Genomic DNA, 19,329 nt, shown 5'->3' with positions numbered 1-19,329 from the left:
CCAAAAAAAAGTGCTCTCTTTAAAAATGTCTCTCTTTAATCCTTGAATTTTGCGCATAGAATTCCAATGTCAGGAGTAGAAAGTAATACCACATTTCACCAGTTTTATAGTGAAAAACTTACTTGAAGCAAACATCTTGTTTTCTTCCAGTATATCAAAATGGGCTGATAAATTCGGTGACGAACTATGGGAACTCGGCAAACGTATGACAAAAGCGCCGGAAATAAAGGCGGTAAGCGAATCCTTTACTGTAAATTTATTTTTATTGTTGATTAAAACCAAGCATTTCCTTATAGAAATACAAAGAGTACAATGCGCGAGTTGAAAGGAAAGATGGCGAAGCGCTAATTAAATCAATCGTCACGAGTGTCGGACGAATGTTATCGAGGAAAATTGATGCAATTCGTTGCATATTGAATGCAGCTGAAGAAGAAGCAGAGATGTTTGAGTATAATGAAACAATTGCCGAGAATTTCACGTATTATTCCAGCAAATACTCAACTTTTGAAGGATACCGTGCCACCGAGCTAGTAGAATCCTTAATGGTTAACGAAGGCATGTACTTGCCGTTTGACCTCAATCAAGACACTCATTTCTACAATATTTCGGTTAATACGTCTTATAGTTCCGTCCACGTACCGTCGAATATTTACGATAAAGGTAAACTGGCTTTCCCGTAAAATGTCAAAACAAATCTCTTAAAATTCTCAATTTCTTCTAGGCCCTGAGGTTATGGAAGCAATCATGTGGTCGGAGGCTCTTGACAAAGTTTTTGTACAAAATTATAACTCAGACCCAGCATTATCCTGGCAGTATTTTGGTTCTGATACCGGCATCCTGCGGCATTATCCCGCCATGCAATGGGATAATAAAACTGTTGACGTGTATGATTGCCGCAAACGTTCCTGGTACATTGAAACGGCTACATGCTCTAAAGATATAGTAATTTTGGTAGATAACTCAGGGTCAATGACCGGTTTCCGACAACATATAGCCAGGCTTACGATTCGCAGCATCCTGGATACCTTCTCCAATAACGACTTCCTCAATATTTTCAACTATTCAGCGACGGTGGATGATTTGATCCCCTGTTTTAAAGGGATGTTAGTTCAGGCTACTCCTGAGAACCTTGATGTTTTTGAAAAGGCGACAAAGAACATGTTCGCTGAGGGTTACGCCAACGTAACCAAAGCATTTGAAAAGGCATTTGATCTTCTAGAGCAATACCGAATTCAACGACGCTGCAATGAATCTGGATGCAATCAAGCTATAATGCTCATTACCGATGGCCTGTCAGCAAATATGACAGAAATTGTAGCGCAGTACGATAAAGTCGACTATGGAAATTCAACGAAAATACCAGTTCGCATTTTTACATATTTGTTAGGGAAAGAAGTGACAAAGGTGCAAGAGATACAGGAAATAGCGTGTAAATTTCGTGGTTACTATTCACATATACAAACTTTGGATCAAGTGCAAGAGGAAGTATTGAAATACGTTGACGTTATAGCTGTTCCTCTGGTCCTTCAAGGAGAACTGCATCCTCCAACATGGACACATGCATTTGCTGACAGAACTGTTAGTGAGATAGTTTTATCAAAGTATGTTTTGGAACGAGTAAGGTCAATAATTTACCGTTTTTATTTAATAGCATGACCAACAGGACACCGATACTCCGCCCAGATTGATGATTGCCGTGGGTGTGCCCGCATTTGATAGGAAGATGGGTCATAAGAATGGAACGCGACATGCTCGGTTGCTAGGAGTTGCAGGAACTGATATTCCAGTGGAAGATATTGATAAACTGTCTCTACCTTATATGGTATGTATAGAAGTCGTTTATACAAGGCGGACCATATTTTAAATTAAACCGTCAATTTTCAGCTCGGAGTCAACGGATACAGTTTTATAGTGAGCAATAATGGTTATGTTTTGCTTCACCCAGAACTACGCCCAAGTGTAAATCTTTCAAATTTGAACCATTTTGAAAAAAATACTGACAATGCGTTTAACCCAAACAGGAGAAGAACCGCCTCAAGCGGAATTATAACAGCATAGATTTCACGGAAGTAGAACAGATCAATGATGGCCGACCTGTGCGTGACCCGGGTGAACTGTTGCTGGATCTTCGGATGAACTTAGTGAACCATAAATTTGGCAATCTAACTCAAGTTCCTGTCAAGTTCCATTACGATAATATGCGGCGGGTTTCACCGGAGTATCAAGACTTCTTTTATGCTCCACTGAAAGACACCCCTTTCTCACTAGGGCTTGTCCTTCCAAGCTCTTATGGAAAAACTTGGATCAAAGTTGGTGATGAAGTGAAAAGAAACCAGCATATGAACATAAATATTTCGGAATTTTTCGTTGGAGAGAACTGGAAGGTGCATCCATTGTGGTAGGTTTGATATTTAATTGAATAAATTAGGAAAAGTTTTAAATCCTTCGAACACTTTGACAGGGTTTATTGTAAATATCATTATTTGGAGGGACATGAGTTCAAAACACCCGAAGATGAGCTTAGACATTTCTTGAAGAAGATGAGCGAGCCAAACTGGGAATGGAAGGAGCAGTACTCAATTGATGAGGAAGCGGAAGACCCTAGTAATGCGCGTAAGTAACTGATGTTAGGAAATTGACATATTCAGATTTGTTTAAATTATAAGTTATCCCTATTATTATAACTGATTCATCGGAAAAAAATGATTATTCCTTGGCGGCAATACAAATAATTTGATACGTTATCAGTATTCAGTTCAGTATTATATAAGTCATTAAGAGGAACACTTACTTGAACAAGAAGTTTGCAAGAAATCACTCTTAACACTACATTACAGAACTACTGCACACTGTAGGAGGCAATGTGGTCATCATCGCGCTCACCCGTGTTTATTACCCTGAGTTGACTCAGGCACATATTTATAGCTGAGTCGTCTGGTATCTGACATCTAGTCACTATGGAAATGCCTCTACAGCTAGCGAGATTTGAATCGGGACCGTCCCCTATGACAACCTAGCACTCCACCCACTAAACAATCCGGACACTCTCTTCTATAATTATTTAAGTAATAAAGTTGTATAGCTAGCAGATACCCTGCCACAATGTAAGGTTGATGTAAAAGCGTTGTAAGAGTTACGATGGATAGGGACCGGTTTCCTGGAGAAGAGCCGCTGCACCATATATTGTATTATAGCGGCCATCCAGTAAACCATGTGCTCGGAGTAGGTTTCTTAGTCAGCTAAAATATTAAACCTGCTGTTATCGGTTTTGAAAATATAAGCGAGAGATAGACTCTGCATTTGCGAGGCAAATTTAGAAATATAAGCCTCATAAACGTCCACGCCCCTACAGAGGAGACTGCAGAGTCGGAGGAGGATACCTTCTACGAGGCAGTTGAGCAGACCCTCGAAGCCTATCCCAAGTATGATATCAAATCAACAGTCAAGTAGGGGCGGAGCCCATATTCAGGCGATACGTTGGCTCACATAGCTTACATAGGGGTACCAATGATAATGGACTGCGGATTATTCAGTTAGCAGTATGGCACGAAATGGTTGTTGGAAGTATCTGGTTTGCGCGGAAAATGGTAAACAGACATACATGGGCCTCTCCAGACGAGACCACTTTTAACCAAATTGACCACGTGCTGATTGAACGCCGCCACCTCTCAGCCTTGATGAATGTCACAAAATATAGGGGACCAATATAGACTCGGACCACTATCTCGTTGGCATGGTGTTCCGAGCTCGAATCACGACACCGCCTTCAATCCCCGCTGACAATCAGGTGAGAGTGGAGGGAAATGGATGACGCAATAACCGCAGTCAACAGAGATCCTCATCAACAAATGATCTTCACAATCACCTGAAGAACATTATCATTTATACGGCTCCAGCCGCAAAAAAGGTCGAAACAGCTGGTTTGACGATGAATGTAAGCTAGCAACGGAACGGAAGAATGCCGTATACCGAGTAATGTTGTATTCTCCAAGAACGCGGGTACGCGCAAAGACTTATCACGAACTCCGTCGAGCGGAGAAGCGACTTCACAGACGAGAAAAGTAAGCCTGGGTGAACCACCAAGTCTGTGAACTAGAAAAGTACCGGGAGCAACCGCACCAGGCGCGCAAGTTTTACCAACAAGTCAGCAAGATGAAGCTTTATATACCTCGATGCTCATCCTGCCGAGACAAAGAGGAAAATCTGATTTCCAACAGAATGGGCATCTTGGAGTAATGGGGTGAGTACTTTGATGAGTGACTGAACAGCCAGAACATCGGCGAGTTGGAGGTCCCGCCAACTGAAGACGACGGATAAATACTGCCACCACCTAGTTTAGAAGAAACAGTCCGTGCAATTCATCTGCTTAAAAATCGTAAGTCGCCAGGAGCCGATGGAATTACAGCCGAATTAGTGAAATATGGAGGCGACCAGTTACACCAAGTGGATCATCAACTTGTGCTCAAGGTATTGGACAGCAAATCAATGCCTAACGATTGGCAACGAGGAATTATCTGTCTTATACATAAAAATGGGAGATACCATGCAGTGCAGCAATTATTGAGGTATCACGCTGCTGAGTACCATCTGTAAGATATTCTTCCCTATCTTGCTAGGCCGTATAGCCCTATACGCCCAGAACATCATTGGCCCATACCAAAAAGACTTCACTCCAGGTAAATCAGCAACAGATCAGATTTTCTCTTTGCGGCAAGCGATGGAAAAACTGTTGGAATATGGACAACAGTTGCACCATCTATTCATCGACTTTAAAGCCGCCTATGATAGCATAGCCGGGGTAAAACTGTACACGGCCATGAGAGAATTCGGTATCCAGACGAAATTGATAAGACTAACTAGGTTTATCTTGACCAATGTGCGAGGCCAGATAAAAGCCGCAGGATCACTCTCAAGACCATTCGACATCAACAACGATCTACGACAAGGGGATGCCCTATTATGCATCCTCTTTAACCTGGCTCTCGAGAAAGTGATCCGTGATGCTGAGGTACATGCAAGAGGTACGATCCTCTTTAAGTCCACCCAACTACTGGCCTATGCTGACGATATCGACATCATGGGAAGAACGACCCGAAACGTTCAAACTGCGTTCACCCGGATCGAGCAGGTGGCGCTAAATCTTGGGCTGCACATCAATGAAGGCAAGACAAAATATATGGTGGCAACGTCAGCACCAAAAACTAACCAACCAACAACATCAAACAGGACTGGTCAAACAGAAAAAATAAAGATAGGAGACTATAACTTTGAGACCGTTGGTAATTTCTCTTATCTGGGGTCGAAAATCACAACCAATAACAACTACGGTGTTGAAATCCGCGCACGGTTGTTGTCAACCAATAGAGCCTATTTCAGCTTACAAAACTGCTCTGCTCGAAACGTCTCACCATAGGGTCAAAGCTCTTACTGTGCAAGACAATGATCTTACCAGGCCTCATATATTCCTCGGAGACTTGGGTTCTTAGCAAGAAAAATTGCGAACTCTTGGCCACGTTCGAGAGAAAAGTCTTCCGAAGAATTTTTGGCCCCCTACATGAGGATGGACGATTCCGTAGCTTACATAACGACGAAATCTATGAGCGATACCATGGCCGTCAAGTTGTAGATAAAATCCGGCTCAATCGGTTACGGTGGGCGGGTCATTTAATCCGTATGGATGAGGATGATCCAGCCCGAAAAGTCTATAAGGGCAATATCTATGGTAGAAAAAGGAGATGAGGCAGACCCTGCCTGAGATGGAGCGACGGCGTAGGTCAGGACGCCAGACAGCTTTTAGGAATATCGAATTGATGGACCTCGGCGCAAAACCGGGGTGTCTGGAGTTCCTTATTAAGGCAGACCTAGCCCGGATAGCGTATAACAGTTATAAAATGGATTTCTATTGGTGCACTACGCAATGCAATCATCCGGATTAGCAAGAATTGTGTTTGCAATATTAGTCTCATCATTGTGGCACTACGGCCTGACGTCTCGTCGGACCCTAGCCACCTGAATCGTTGTCCTTCAATTATCTCGGTCATTTGACTGCGTCCTCTAATCTTGGAAGTCCAGTAGTTGCTCGGCGTCCGTATATATTGTGCTCTTCCCCCGTACTCTCGGTCTTCCCCGTAGTCTCGCTCCGTCGACACGTCGTCCGTTCATAACCTTTTGAGGATACCGCTTGTACACTGTAAATATTCTTACTACACTGTAAATGTTTTGATTTGGAAATTAAAATTCGATAAATTGTGGAGTTACTGGACTTAGGACAAGGGCAAATTTTCAAATATGTATAATATTTCGTTAATGGAGCATAAAACGTTCACCCGGTTCAACGACGTGCGCTTTCCCTTTCTCCAGATCTTTCCGAAAATTCTATACTCTTACTTTACGGTTTTGAGCCGTGTAATTCTAGGGCTACCCACTCCCCAACCACTCTGGGAAATTGGATTCCAGTGCCTGGCATAGCCAGCAATGCAATCGTCACCCTTTCTTAAAGTGTAACTTATCCATTCCGCCCTTTATTCAATATATCTACATATCTACATATCTCAAACCAGACTAAACACACGGAAGAGACAGGTGTTAACGAAGGCTTTTAATTAACAATCGTGGTCATCTTTCAAGGGCTCTCCCATATGACAGCACAGAGAGAATATTGACGTGAATCAATCTTAACTTGATTTGATGTTGTATAATCTTCATTTCCAGATTTTAGGCGAAACAGAAAAGACGAATGTAACGCTATTAATGGGTAGGTTGGCATCAAGTTCAGTGCCACAATAGGCAAAAACGATGAACAAATTAATATATACCATCAGTATTCTGTCCGTTAATACAGATAGGAAGAATGCGATGATCAACGAGGCTGACAACCTTGGTTTTGTTGGTGTTTATCTTGCGTTTGGGCCTGCTTGCTTCTCTCTCTAAATCCAGAGCCCTTTGGCCAAGGTACATGATTCGATTAGGGAGAAGACAGACATCACCAGCGTAGTTTAGGAGTGTAAGGAAAGATATCGTGGTCCATTGGAGGCATTCTCCAGACAAGGTAGCATGAAGAACGTTCCCAATAACAAGAAGCAATAGTAACGACGACAATTTCCTCAGAAAGTTTAGCTCGATGCAGTACATGACATTTTGTGTCATCTTATTTATCTCGTTCGGATAATTGCTACTAGTTTTTCCAGAATGTCCCGCTCACACTGTTGAAAGATTTCTCGAAATGGATGAAGAGCAGGTGAAGCGAAAATTTGAATCTGGAAAACAGCCCGCTCTCTGTTGATTAAGTTTTCGATATATTTCTTTTAGGGTTCAAGGCGATATTAGCTAGATATTTGCAATAGCAGGGGGTACGCCAATACCCTTCCAATTATCAGACTCAAGACGGGTTCTCTTTTTGGAATCTTGACGGTAATCTCGTTCTTCTACTCACTGGGAATAATCTCAAATTCCTACCATTTACGGATGAGTGAAAACAGTATGTTAGTTCTACAAATACAGCCACAGTTGCGATCAACCGTTCAGCACTGCGCTTGTCCATGATTATCACACTGTTTTGAGATTTGTACCGTGTCCTTCCACTGCGACAGCCCAGTGCTCTAGCCAGCAAACTCACCGAATCTGATTTAAACCATGAAGGAGTACACCACTTGGCATCATTTCCATTTTAGGCTCCTTGGAAAAACTTCTAATTAAACGACCTTCGGTTTTGTGCGGAAGTACACTAATTCGACACACCTCGCGCCCCCTCGCATCGTGGCTAACGCGATCGCTTCATCTAGGGCAGGGTCTGCCATGTGTTCCTTTTATACATAGATATTGTCCCTATAGACTTTTTTGTCTGGACCACCCGTACCAATACGGATTAGGTGACCCGCTCAGCGCAACTTATTGAGATGAATTTTATCATATATTTCTTCACGATATAAGCTGCCCGCCATTCCCCTATAAGATCCAAACAATTCGTCTAAGGATTCTCCTCTCGAGTACAGCTAAGAGTTCGCCATTTTACTGCTAAGAACCCAAGTTTCGGAGGAATACATGATGACTGGGCTCAAGCAAAACAGTTTTTGTAAACTGAAATAAGGTTTTTTGGCTACCAATAACCATTGGCGGATTTAGTCATCATAATTGCTATCGGTTGTGATTTTCGACCCTAGATGGAACAAATTTTGAGTGATATCAAAGTTGTGTAGAAAAGATCTCATCGGCTATTGATTTGCCCGCATTAAAGCCTCTTTTGTATGAGTCGATGATATTCTGGGCTATCTAATCTAGCAAAATAGTGAAAAATATAATATAAATGGTACTCATCAGCCTGGTACCTCTATAATAACTGCACTGAGTGATATCTCCTTCTTTCTGTATTGTGCAGATAATACCTCGTTACGAACCTTATGCATAAGTTGATAAACCGCTTTCTGTAATTGGTAGCCTCCACATTCAACCAGTTTGGCTGTAATTCCATAGGATCTCGGTGACTTATTATCTCTCTATATATTCCATAACGGCTTCCGATCATAATTCTATGTGAACGCAACGCTGATCACATTAGCTCCTAATATATGGTTAAGGTCTAGAAATGAAGATCTCTTACTCGCTCCACGGCCTAAAACCAAATTGTATTATTGCGCCATCGATTATATTTTCGAAATCCATACTTTGAAGATTTGGATCGTTCTCTTCTTTTTTCTTTAGCATTTGTCCCGTTCACAACAAAAGCCTGATCGTGATGCAATCGGGGAGCTTTCAAATCCCCATGTAGCGTATCAACCCACCGTTGTTTCGGCCGGCCATTTGGTCGTTTACCATCGACTTCGATGTTCAGACCAATCTTGGCGGATATCCTCATTTTAGATGCGATCAAAGCGTGTCACGCCACAAGACCAATGCAACATCTTCGTCTCCATTACCGCAAGACACCGTTGATTGTTTTTGATAGTCCACCAACACTCAGATTCATAGAAGACGACACTACGGTAAATTTTAGATTTGAGACGTTCGTTGATACATCGATCACAAAGAACACTAGTTGCGCTAATTCGTGAAGCATTTTCACAAGGTAGTTCTCCTATGGCTTATAGTCTGAAGTTATAAACTCCGCTTGACATGGCAATAGCACTCTTTGTGGAAACTTGTACTTGCCACTGCACCAATCAATCAAGCTCGTGTGCTATTTATCACTGTTAGGATATATTTTCATGATAAAATAATGAGCTATCCCGGTACGGCCTTTGGTCATTGATTTTTAAATACTCATAGGCTTCTCGCTCATTAATATCCTCAAACGGTTGCAAGAATTTTGGGCATCAAGACTATAGAGTAGGACGGTGCGGCTCTCATAAAATCCATGATGATGAAGGTGTTATGTATGTTGTGTAGCAAACCACTATTCGCATTCCCCATTTTAAAACTTAAGATATTGTTACGAATTTGCTTCTACGTACTTCTACCGTCGCTGTCACCAATTGTTACGTTCTTAGCTATTCGTACTCGTCACTAGTTACATTACTTGTTTTACGTAGGCTCGTATCACTGGATTGCGCAGCACTAAACAAAATCTCGTTCTATAACTTTTTATTTTTTTTTATTTTTATTAAACACTAAATTATACAACCGTACTGTATAATTAAGTATAGAACAATCATTTAACTGGTACAATTCGAGGCGCATTCATACCCGACGCGATCTGCTCTAATTCTAGAACCGGACTTACTTTGTGGGCGGATTTCCGGCCCTTTTATACCCCGCGTAACATTCCAGAAAGGCAAGCAAAGACTTTACTAGAAAACTACTTTGCGCCTTTGACAAGATCTCCTTGCCGAAATTAGAGTCATCTGTTAACAATTATCATAACTAAATATTCGCCTTATTGTTATACAATTTCGGCGTCTTGGCTAATTGTCATAACTACGATTTTCATTGACGTTACACATAATTTTCCAAAGTGATTTTCGTCACAATATAGAACACCTTAAGTCCCTTATTCCGCAGTCCTTAATGACGTGAGGATGATGATACACTGAGTATCTAGTTAATACACACTAAAGATTCTATATTTCGTCATATGAAAAGAAGGATATTTATGAGTATATGTTGGTGCGATATTTGAATGACTATATTTTATGCTAAATGTCATGTGTTTATGAAAGCTAAGCTCACAAGAAAAGTCTAACTAGGATGTCACCAATATTAGTTTTTCTTAATATCTTGGTTTGTCTGAAATGCATGATGGAATTTATGGATCTTTTCGCAAACATAGTAAATGCCCAAAATAAAATCCGTTTGCCTGAAAATGCAAAAGGTCAAGTAAAGCTGATTTTAAGAAAACCAAGTGACGCCCCATTGACCAATCCTCAGTTTTGATTTTGATATTCCAGTTTTCAGACTGTTTTCTATCACGTCTAAAATCCTGATACCCGTGTATCATAGAAATTAATGCCGACACTCAGAAGGACCTCAGAAAAAATATTTTTGCGTTCTGGCAAGACAGACAGTTCTGACCGCATTCCACTCCCCCTCAAACCCCCCTCACAAACTTATAAACTTTTTTAAATAGAACAAGCTTCTACTTTTGGCTCAATGCGAAATTTTTCTCAGTCTAACAAGACACTTAACCTCAACCACACAAGCTAGTGTAACATACGTTGATCTACCGCAATTTAAGGACATGATGGTCCATACATTGAACACCCAACGAAATTACAAATATCATTCTCAATCATAGCATTCTTCCCAAAATTGTTCGATATTCTCAACCACTGGCAAGCTGTGCCGTAAAAGTACTCCATGAATCCGCGCATTTTGGATGAATCCTTCAAATCAATCCTTGAAAAAATTGCTGAAATGCTCGCAGAAGAGTATATAATATTCAGAAGCCTGTTTATAACTTGCGAGATCTCTTTCACCGAACGATCACAGTTGAAGAACTGATGAAACGAAAACAGCCCATATGATACCTTTAATTGTCATGACTTTGGAAGTTATACAATGCACTTCCAAAGATTCCGACCACTAACCAAAAGACCTTTAATAGGCTATAACAACCCAGTCGACATTGTCTTATGCAACCCAGTCGACCTTGTCTTATGCTGGTGTCGAATCCACAAATTATAGAGAAACTATAATTTTTCGACTCCATTCAAAAACTCGGAAAAATGATTTCTACGGATGAGAGTGGCATTAGCCAACACAAAATTGAATTTCAAGTATTTCTAATTAACAGTGGGATCGACATCTTCGTTATATCTGACTCTCCTCCCAGTAGTAAATATAATTCCATAATATCCCGCTCCAAATTCTACGTTACTTAGCGCCCTGGTGGCAACATTCATGGGGAGAATTCTTATTAGAATCGTATAAAACACGATGTCCTCGAAAATTCTGCTAAGGACTATATACAAGGCACATCTATATGCACAGTAGAATGGGGTGATTCCATCACGATTTCTTCTGAATACTACCCTCCGCAATTTACCATCTCTACCGAACAGTTTGTAAGCTTTTCCAACACACTTGGTAAAAGATGCATTGTAACTGGAAATTTCAACTAGGGATCGAGACCAATCTCACCTAAGTGCAAAACCCTGCGAACTGCCATTTTGGCATAATGAGGGATATAAAAAAACCGACTATTTGCATAAACTTGTTCTGATCTAAATTCAGATCATTCGTCGGTCCTCATACCTCCGACCAACCCCTACTGAGTCTACTAAGCTAACGACAAAGCACGACTGATTGGTTTAAATATCGGAAATACATCTCTTCGCACTCAAAAGCAAATAAATATTACGTTGAGATCACGCCTTACACTCAACCAGGATGTACAGTTCTGCTTCTGGTCTCTACCGAAGTGTTAACATCAGCTACCCTACATAGAACATCGAAGCGCGGACCAACTTATAGCGTAACAAGTCGGGAAACCGGAAGCTGGGCGCTTCAGGTATGAAAGGTTTTGTTTGCTTCTTCTGTGAGTATATTTGAGTGCAGAACTATCTCATTTGTACGTAGCCCGTTATATATATGCATTTAGCATGTCAGATTTAGTACTTCGGGTTGTAAATTTACACGGTAAAGACAAGTTTGAGCTACTGTAACTTTGTTACTAATAGTATGATTTCGATCATTTTGGGGATAATATGCTTCATATTATATTTTATACTACTACCAAATTTTATAACTCTGAGATAAACTTAAGGGCGATTTTCCTCAATTTCCCCAAAAATATGGTAATATACTATTATTAACTTAATTTGAACAGATATCGATATGGAGAGTATTTTGAGGCATGGGCACCATATAGAGGCAACTTCATGAATTTTTTCAGATTTTTCGGTTGGGTAGTTTCTGAGAATGGGTCCGTTAAAGAAATCATCACTTTGCACCCCCGCCTTTCTAACAAATCTCAAAACTGAGACCGGCTTCGAAAAGCACTAATCGAGACCTTTCATTTGATACCGCACATGACTATATTCGGTGAAAAAAAATTTAACACCCCCCTTTTACATGGATCCCCCCCCCTAAATCTCAACGTAGGATATCACTCACTGCATGCCTATAGGTACACACTTCCCACCTTCGTACCAAATTTCGTGTCAATCGGTATTGCCGTTTCTGAGAAAAGTGCAAACAAAACCTTAAAAAACAACAGCAGAAGCTCAATGGCAACATTTTGGATCTCTAAACTCCAAAAAGAACCCCTCAGCAGCTAGCAAAGAGCTACAAAAATCCTTACAGCTAACCAAGAGGAAGGATTACTACTTTCGATTCCCCAAAATACACTAAAATCGATCCGGTTCAAAGTTGCAGAAGTGCTAAGATTCCGCAAAACTATACTGATCCTAAAAAAAGCTATTGGTTTCAACCTTATTACAGGTAAAATGATCCAAGAACTGCCAGGATGCAAACAACCAATTGACACGCTTTAATTACTTTCCGAAATGCTGGAAAATATCGGAAATAACTTTGATTCTGAAGGACGGTAAAGATCCCACTCTTATCAAGTCCTATAGACCGATAAGCCTACTCTTCTCGCTATCAAGCCTATTTGACAAAACTTCGAATATCCAAGCTTTAACAGCACTTGAGCGAAAACGAAATTATTCCTCCGCATCAGTTTGAATTCGGAAGAAAACATGGAACTATCGAACAAGTTCATCGGTTAACCTACGAGCTAATCTGTGAAAGGAAGAAAGAATTGCTCGGTTCTATTCCTTGATGTTGCACGAGCATTTGACAAGGTCTGATATGAAGCCCTTATCTACAAAATCAAGGAAAAGCTACCTATGAATACTCATAAAACACTCAAGCCGTATCTTTCTTAAACAAAAACTTTTACCACCTCAGTATCTATTATAATATCAAATCAAAAGGTATCCACCCCTAAGTAATATCGCCGACCCTGTGCTTTACTTGGTATGTAGGTTTTGGAAGTCGAATTTATACCACCAATTCAAACCAATTTTCGAATTTCCCATTTCAAATTCAGATTTTTCCATTCCAAAATTGCAATTTTCCATTTCAAGTTCAGATTTTCTTTAATATCATGATCATCATCAACGGCGCAGCAACCGGTATCCGGTCCAGACCTGCCTTAATCAGGAACTCCAGACATCCCGGCTTTGCGCCGAGGTCCACCAATTCGATATCCGTAAACGCTGTCTGGCGTCCCGGCCTACGCCTATCTCTCATAGATTTCGTCGTTATGTAGACTACGGAATCGTCCATCCGAAAATTCTTCGGAGGATTCTTCTCTCGAACGCGGCCAACAGTTTGCAATTTTTCTTGCTAAGGACTAAGAGGACTAGCAAGATCATAGTCTTGCACAGTAAGAGCTTTTATCCTATGGTGAGACGTTTCGAGTGGAACAGTTTTTTATAAGCTGAAATAGACTCTGCTGGCAGCCAACAATTGTGCGCGGATTTCGTCATCGTAGCTGTTATCGGTTTGATTCTCGACCCTAGATGGGAAAAATTATCAACGATCTCAAAGTTGCAGTATCCAACCTTTATTCTTCCCGTTTGACCAGTGCGGTTTGATGTTGTTGATTGGTTGGGTTTTGGTGCTGACATTGCTACCATATTTCATCTTGATTGATGTGCAGCCCAAGATCTCGCGCCGATTACCGCCTGCTCGATCTGGATGAAGGCAGTTTGTACGTCTCGGGTCGTTCTTCCCATGATATCAATATCATCAGCATAGGCTAGTAGTTGGGTGGACTTAAAGAGGATCGTACCTCTCGCATTTACCTCAGCATCACGGATCACCTTCTCCAGAGTCAGGTTAAAGAGGACGTGTGATAGGACATCCCCTTATCGTAGACCGTTGTTGATGTCGAATGGCCTTGAGAGTGATCGTGCTGATTTTATCTGGCCTCCCACTTTGGTCAGGGTCAGCCTAGTCAGTCTTATCAGTTTCGTCAGGAAACCGAATTCTCTCATGGCCGTGTACAGTTTTATCCTGGCTATGCTATCATAGGCGGCTTTAAAGTCGATGAACAGATGGTGAAACTGTTGTCCATATTCCAACAGTTTTTCCATCGCTTGCTGCAGAGAGAAAATCTGATCTGTTGCTAATTTGCCTGGAGTGAAGCCTCTTTGGTATGGGCCAATGATGTTCTGGGCGTATGGGGCTATCCGGCCTAGCAAGATAGCGGAGAATATCTTATAGATGGTACTTAGCAACGTGATAATTGCTGCACTGCGTGGTATCTTCCTTTTTATGTATGGGACAAATAATGCCTCGTTGCCAGTCGTCAGGTATTGATTCGCTATCCATAAGTCGATGAACCGCTTCGTGTAATTTGTCGCCTCGATTTTTAACCAATTCGGCTGTAATGTGTCTTCTATACTTGGTGGTGGCAGTATTTGTCCGTCGGGACTCCCAACTCGCCGATGTTCTGGTTGTTCTGTAATTCATCAAAGTACTCTACCCATCGCTCCAATATGGCCATTCTGTTGGAAATCAGATTTCCCTCTTTGTCTCAACACGACGAACATCGAGATGTATAAGGCTTCATCCTGTTGACTTGTTGGTAAAACCTACGTGTCTCGTGCGGTTGCTCCCTGTACTTTTCGAGTTCACAAACCTGTTGAGTCTCCCAGTCTTCTTTTTTTCCGTCTGTCGCTTCTCCGCTCGCGGGAGTTCGTGATAAGCCTTCGCGGCTGCCCGCGTCCTTTGAGAATGCAATATTTCTCCGTATGCAACATTCTTCCGTCCCGTTGTTAGCCTGCAGACGCGTTTGTGTCCGTAATTATGATAATGTTCTTCAGGTGATTTCGAACGTGATTAGAAACCCCGCAATTTAAACTCCTTAATACTTAGGAAATCCTCTCAATTGTTAGAGGTCATTAATGATGTTCTACAGGAAAGGGCGGAATTGCAGTCAAAGGTTGAAGTGAGGGGGTTACGCTGTTTCCTAGACGGAAATAGAAAATTCTAATTTTGGAATGGCAAATTCTGAGTTTGGAAAAGCTCAAAGTTATGTTGGAAAGGTGCTACAATTCGTTTAGAAGGTGTTGAGTTTGGAATCTTCTGAATCTTCTGAATTAGACTTAGACCTATATACGACATACCGAACAAACGAACATAAACAATTAGACTTATGCTGCACAAATTTGCGGGTCTGCTTTCACATCCAACATCGAAATTCTTCAAAGAGTACAATTTAAGATACTGCGGGCTTCCACATCGTGTTACATTGGAAACTTCAATAGCCATAGTGACTGTTAGATCTTATCCATAAAAATAATCAGCTGAAATGAGCAACATCTTACAGAGTCAAATATTACAATAAAAGCAAAATAAATGGCTACCAATTTCATATTCCCGAACGGAGGTGGGGGATGTGGACTGTGTTTTCGGACTTAAGATTTGGTAATTTCTTGTTGTTTTCTATGTAGCAGAAAGGTCCGAAAATGAATGTAGTGCAGTAAAGAAAATCATCCTCCTGCCCGAGTACTGAGCGGCCATCAAAAAAAAAGATACTCTGTCTGGCGGTAAGGATAACAAAGACATTACAGTAGATCAACATCTTTATAGCCACCTTTCAAATGAGGACATCCACAACCGGTATAGTGCCGTATAAATTATCGATAAGTTGCGGTATAGTGTTAGCAACATTACTGATACTCCATTCACTAAAATTGACCTCACCATCCCAATCCATGGTAAATAAACCAGAGGCTATCCGGAGCAGCGATGGTATGACACGCTTAATGACAAGTTGTAAGCCCCAGCCTAATCCGGATCTCGTGAAATGCCGAACCCAATTCAGACAAACTAGCAAAAAAAACTGAAGAAACGAAAGATTGAATGCTGAATGAATGAACTGTCAATGAACCAAGATTGTTCCCGTTCCCAAAAAGAGTGAATATCCTGTCCTTCCTTATAGTTTCAAGTTTTCCTCCATACTTCCAACTTTTCAATAAAATAGTACACTTTTGCAGTAAGTAGTACAATAGTAAACAGCAACATTATCTCGAACTTCCAAATTATCAATTTCGGATGTCACTTTTTGGACATGCCCTCATTTTTAAATATGTATTTTACTCAAGGTTGATTGTAAGACTCCTCGATAGTTTGTTTTCTCTTCTCACCCCATATGGCAAAGTGACCTGTTATAGATATAGGGTTTCGTTGACTTCCGACCACGCTCCGGCAAGGTAACGACAATCCCGAGTAAAAGGTCAGCAACAGCTTTCGTGGCCAAACACTGATACATGTGGGATCCCTCAAGACTCACTTCTGTTTATTGTTTGTATGTACTATCCACAGTTAAAGTCTTACAATAAGACCATTACTCATCGATACTTTGCCCAGTGGAAACCCGCCAATGGAGTGGGACGACAATATGAAGCATAGAGAATGTTAAACCAAACCCTAGATTGATATATAGCGAAATTCCACCACTTAGCTCATTTTATGGAAATTAAGACAAATCAAAACTTCTTCAAAATATTTACAGAAGCCAGTTGCACCCGTAAGAGCCTTGATGATGACGCCCACTACTGTAATAAGGAATTAGTACAACTTTTGATTTTCGACGCCAAAGTAACAAACACAAGCTATGGCACGTGGAAGTTTTCTAGTCAATATGAAAAGGAACTGATCGAACGCTACAATGCCACCCTACGCTTCGTGGCCACAATGAGTGGTTTGACCCGCTGGCAATTCATTTTTGGCGAAATTGAAGTTGACACCGATCAAGAATTCGGTGACTACCACATGAATGCGATTGACGAAACTTGGTACAAAAGTGCCATCTTGCAGCATGCAATCGATCCTGAGAGTTTCGTATATTCTGTTCCGCACGTAGAGGACCCAATAGAGGAGGAGGACCGAAAGGTCACATCGTCTCATGCCATCTTTCCTAGAGATGGAGGACTAGAAGCACCGGGTTGCGTCGTAGGATTTCAGTTTTCACACTCAATGATGTGGGAGCGATTTTTTAACATCACTTCGGAGGAATCAGTGAGTAATTGGAAAGATAAACTCAAAAAATATATTAAAGCCGTTTGTGAACCCTTAGTGCAACGGCTGTGTGAAGACTTGCAACACCGACGAGCATGATTGCTACGTTATCGATAACAACGGATACGTCGTGCTTTCGGAAAACCTAAACGACACTGGAAAGTTCTTTGGTGCAATTGAAGGCGCTGTTATGGACGACATGGTACAAAACAACATTTTCAAGAATATCACAGTATTCGATCTGCAAGGAATGTGCTCGGAAACAATAATAGATACAAGTGATGGATCAAGGCTAATTACGGTAGGGGCATTGTACTGAACCTAATATAATTGTATAAACTTTTTTTCATTTCACAGCCTATAAAGTTACTTACCCTCGGACTTGATTGGCTCGTCACTGAAGTCATGTGGTATTGGAACCGACTAAATATGTGGGTTGAAGGACTTCCATGTAAGTGAGCAAACCAATGCTTGATCTGAACTACTAAATTCTCTATCTAACCATATGTGTTTCTTTGGCTCTCAACTATCCAGTTTATGACGACCCAGAACAAGACTATGATACCGCGACTATCCCCCCACCTCCGGTGAAAAGGAAGCTCCGTAAGGGCCAAGACGAAGACGAAGAAGAATATTTTAGCCGCCCACCCGAAAAAAAAGAAATAACCATTTACTACCCCTGCGATAAGATGTCCAACTTGTATATCCTTCAGCAGGAGCTTTTCATTCGCGGAAATGATTTCGATACCAAAATTCAAGCGAACTGTTCGAGGCCATACCACGTAAAGCGGATACCAAAATCGAACCTTCTCATGGTTGTCATCAAAACCATGTACCATACATGCTATCGATACCTGACCGCGTCACCTCAGATTATATCATACGACGTTGATGCACCGTGTCATAAGTTGAACTTAAATCACTTCCCAAGAAGGAGGTTGGAGGAGTGTTACACCGAGCATCCTGATGAAGAGGCGTACACATACTGTGGCAATGCTAATTCGATTTATCTCGGGGCGGCGACTGCTTTCTGGAGTACAGTTGTATTGATAGGATTTGGATTGTTTGCGTAAATTCTGGAGAAATGATTGTTCCGTTTCTTATATTTTTGGAAAGACATGTTTCCTGGGTGCAATATGAATTGAAAATTATGTTGGTCTACACTTTTATTTTACACTACAAAGCCAAAACATGATGGAGTAGTCGACAAAGGATAAGTATTTTGGTAAATACGATTTTGTAACTATTTAGATGAACAAATTGTATAGATTACCGACACCTAACTACCATAAATAACATGCATTAATATATCCTGCATCATTTATGACAAGTACACTACCATGTAATTCTGAATTTCTTGTAATCCTCCCCAGTCGATGTTTGTAGTACAATCAGGCACTCATTATGATATTTCTATAAATAAGGTCAAACCTTTGAAAAGCAATAATTCAGTTATTTGCAATGTTTCTATTGACAATGCACTTGGGGGAGTCAACTGATTTAATATGACCTTGCCCTTCAGAGGAATACTACAGTGAACCAATTTTGCAATCTCTCTGTGCCCACTCTCGTTTCCGGATTATTTGTACTCACTGTTGTCAAATATTTAATGATTGTTGTAGAAAAATTTACCTCTTTATTGTTTACTTCTAATGGAATTTATATATATCTACAAATATATTTGAGAAAGTTCATGTAATTAATATATTCGGTAGGAAGTTGCGACTTTCTTCATCACTACTTTTTGTATAAAAACCTATTTTTAAAAAAATAAATAATTTATTTAATAAACTTCGTAATATATTGAGAATATGTGAAGAAATAAAGTGAAAACAATATTTCCATAACCATGCATTTTTC

General features: G+C 40.8%; 1 protein-coding gene across 1 annotated transcript in view; it reads left to right on the top strand.

Annotated features, from left to right (window-relative positions):
- Positions 1–18,931, top strand: part of LOC119652686 (voltage-dependent calcium channel subunit alpha-2/delta-3) — a 28,222-nt gene extending 9,291 nt beyond the window's left edge. The window contains exons 2-12 of the mRNA XM_038056959.1: positions 151–232; positions 297–660; positions 722–1,578; positions 1,652–1,822; positions 1,885–1,959; positions 2,022–2,398; positions 2,462–2,613; positions 16,964–17,469; positions 17,528–17,770; positions 17,827–17,920; positions 18,004–18,931. Coding sequence (XP_037912887.1) covers positions 151–232; positions 297–660; positions 722–1,578; positions 1,652–1,822; positions 1,885–1,959; positions 2,022–2,398; positions 2,462–2,613; positions 16,964–17,469; positions 17,528–17,770; positions 17,827–17,920; positions 18,004–18,542 — 3,460 coding nt within the window. The 3' untranslated portion in view covers positions 18,543–18,931. The remainder of the gene's footprint in view (positions 1–150; positions 233–296; positions 661–721; positions 1,579–1,651; positions 1,823–1,884; positions 1,960–2,021; positions 2,399–2,461; positions 2,614–16,963; positions 17,470–17,527; positions 17,771–17,826; positions 17,921–18,003) is intronic.
- Positions 18,932–19,329: the final 398 nt, after the last annotated feature.

The sequence above is a fragment of the Hermetia illucens genome, chromosome 3, assembly GCF_905115235.1.
Source record: "Hermetia illucens chromosome 3, iHerIll2.2.curated.20191125, whole genome shotgun sequence".
In the NCBI taxonomy this organism is placed as follows: Eukaryota; Metazoa; Arthropoda; class Insecta; order Diptera; family Stratiomyidae; genus Hermetia; species Hermetia illucens.
The sequence above is the reverse complement of the archived record's forward strand: the minus strand, read 5'-3'. Positions and strand labels throughout refer to the sequence as shown.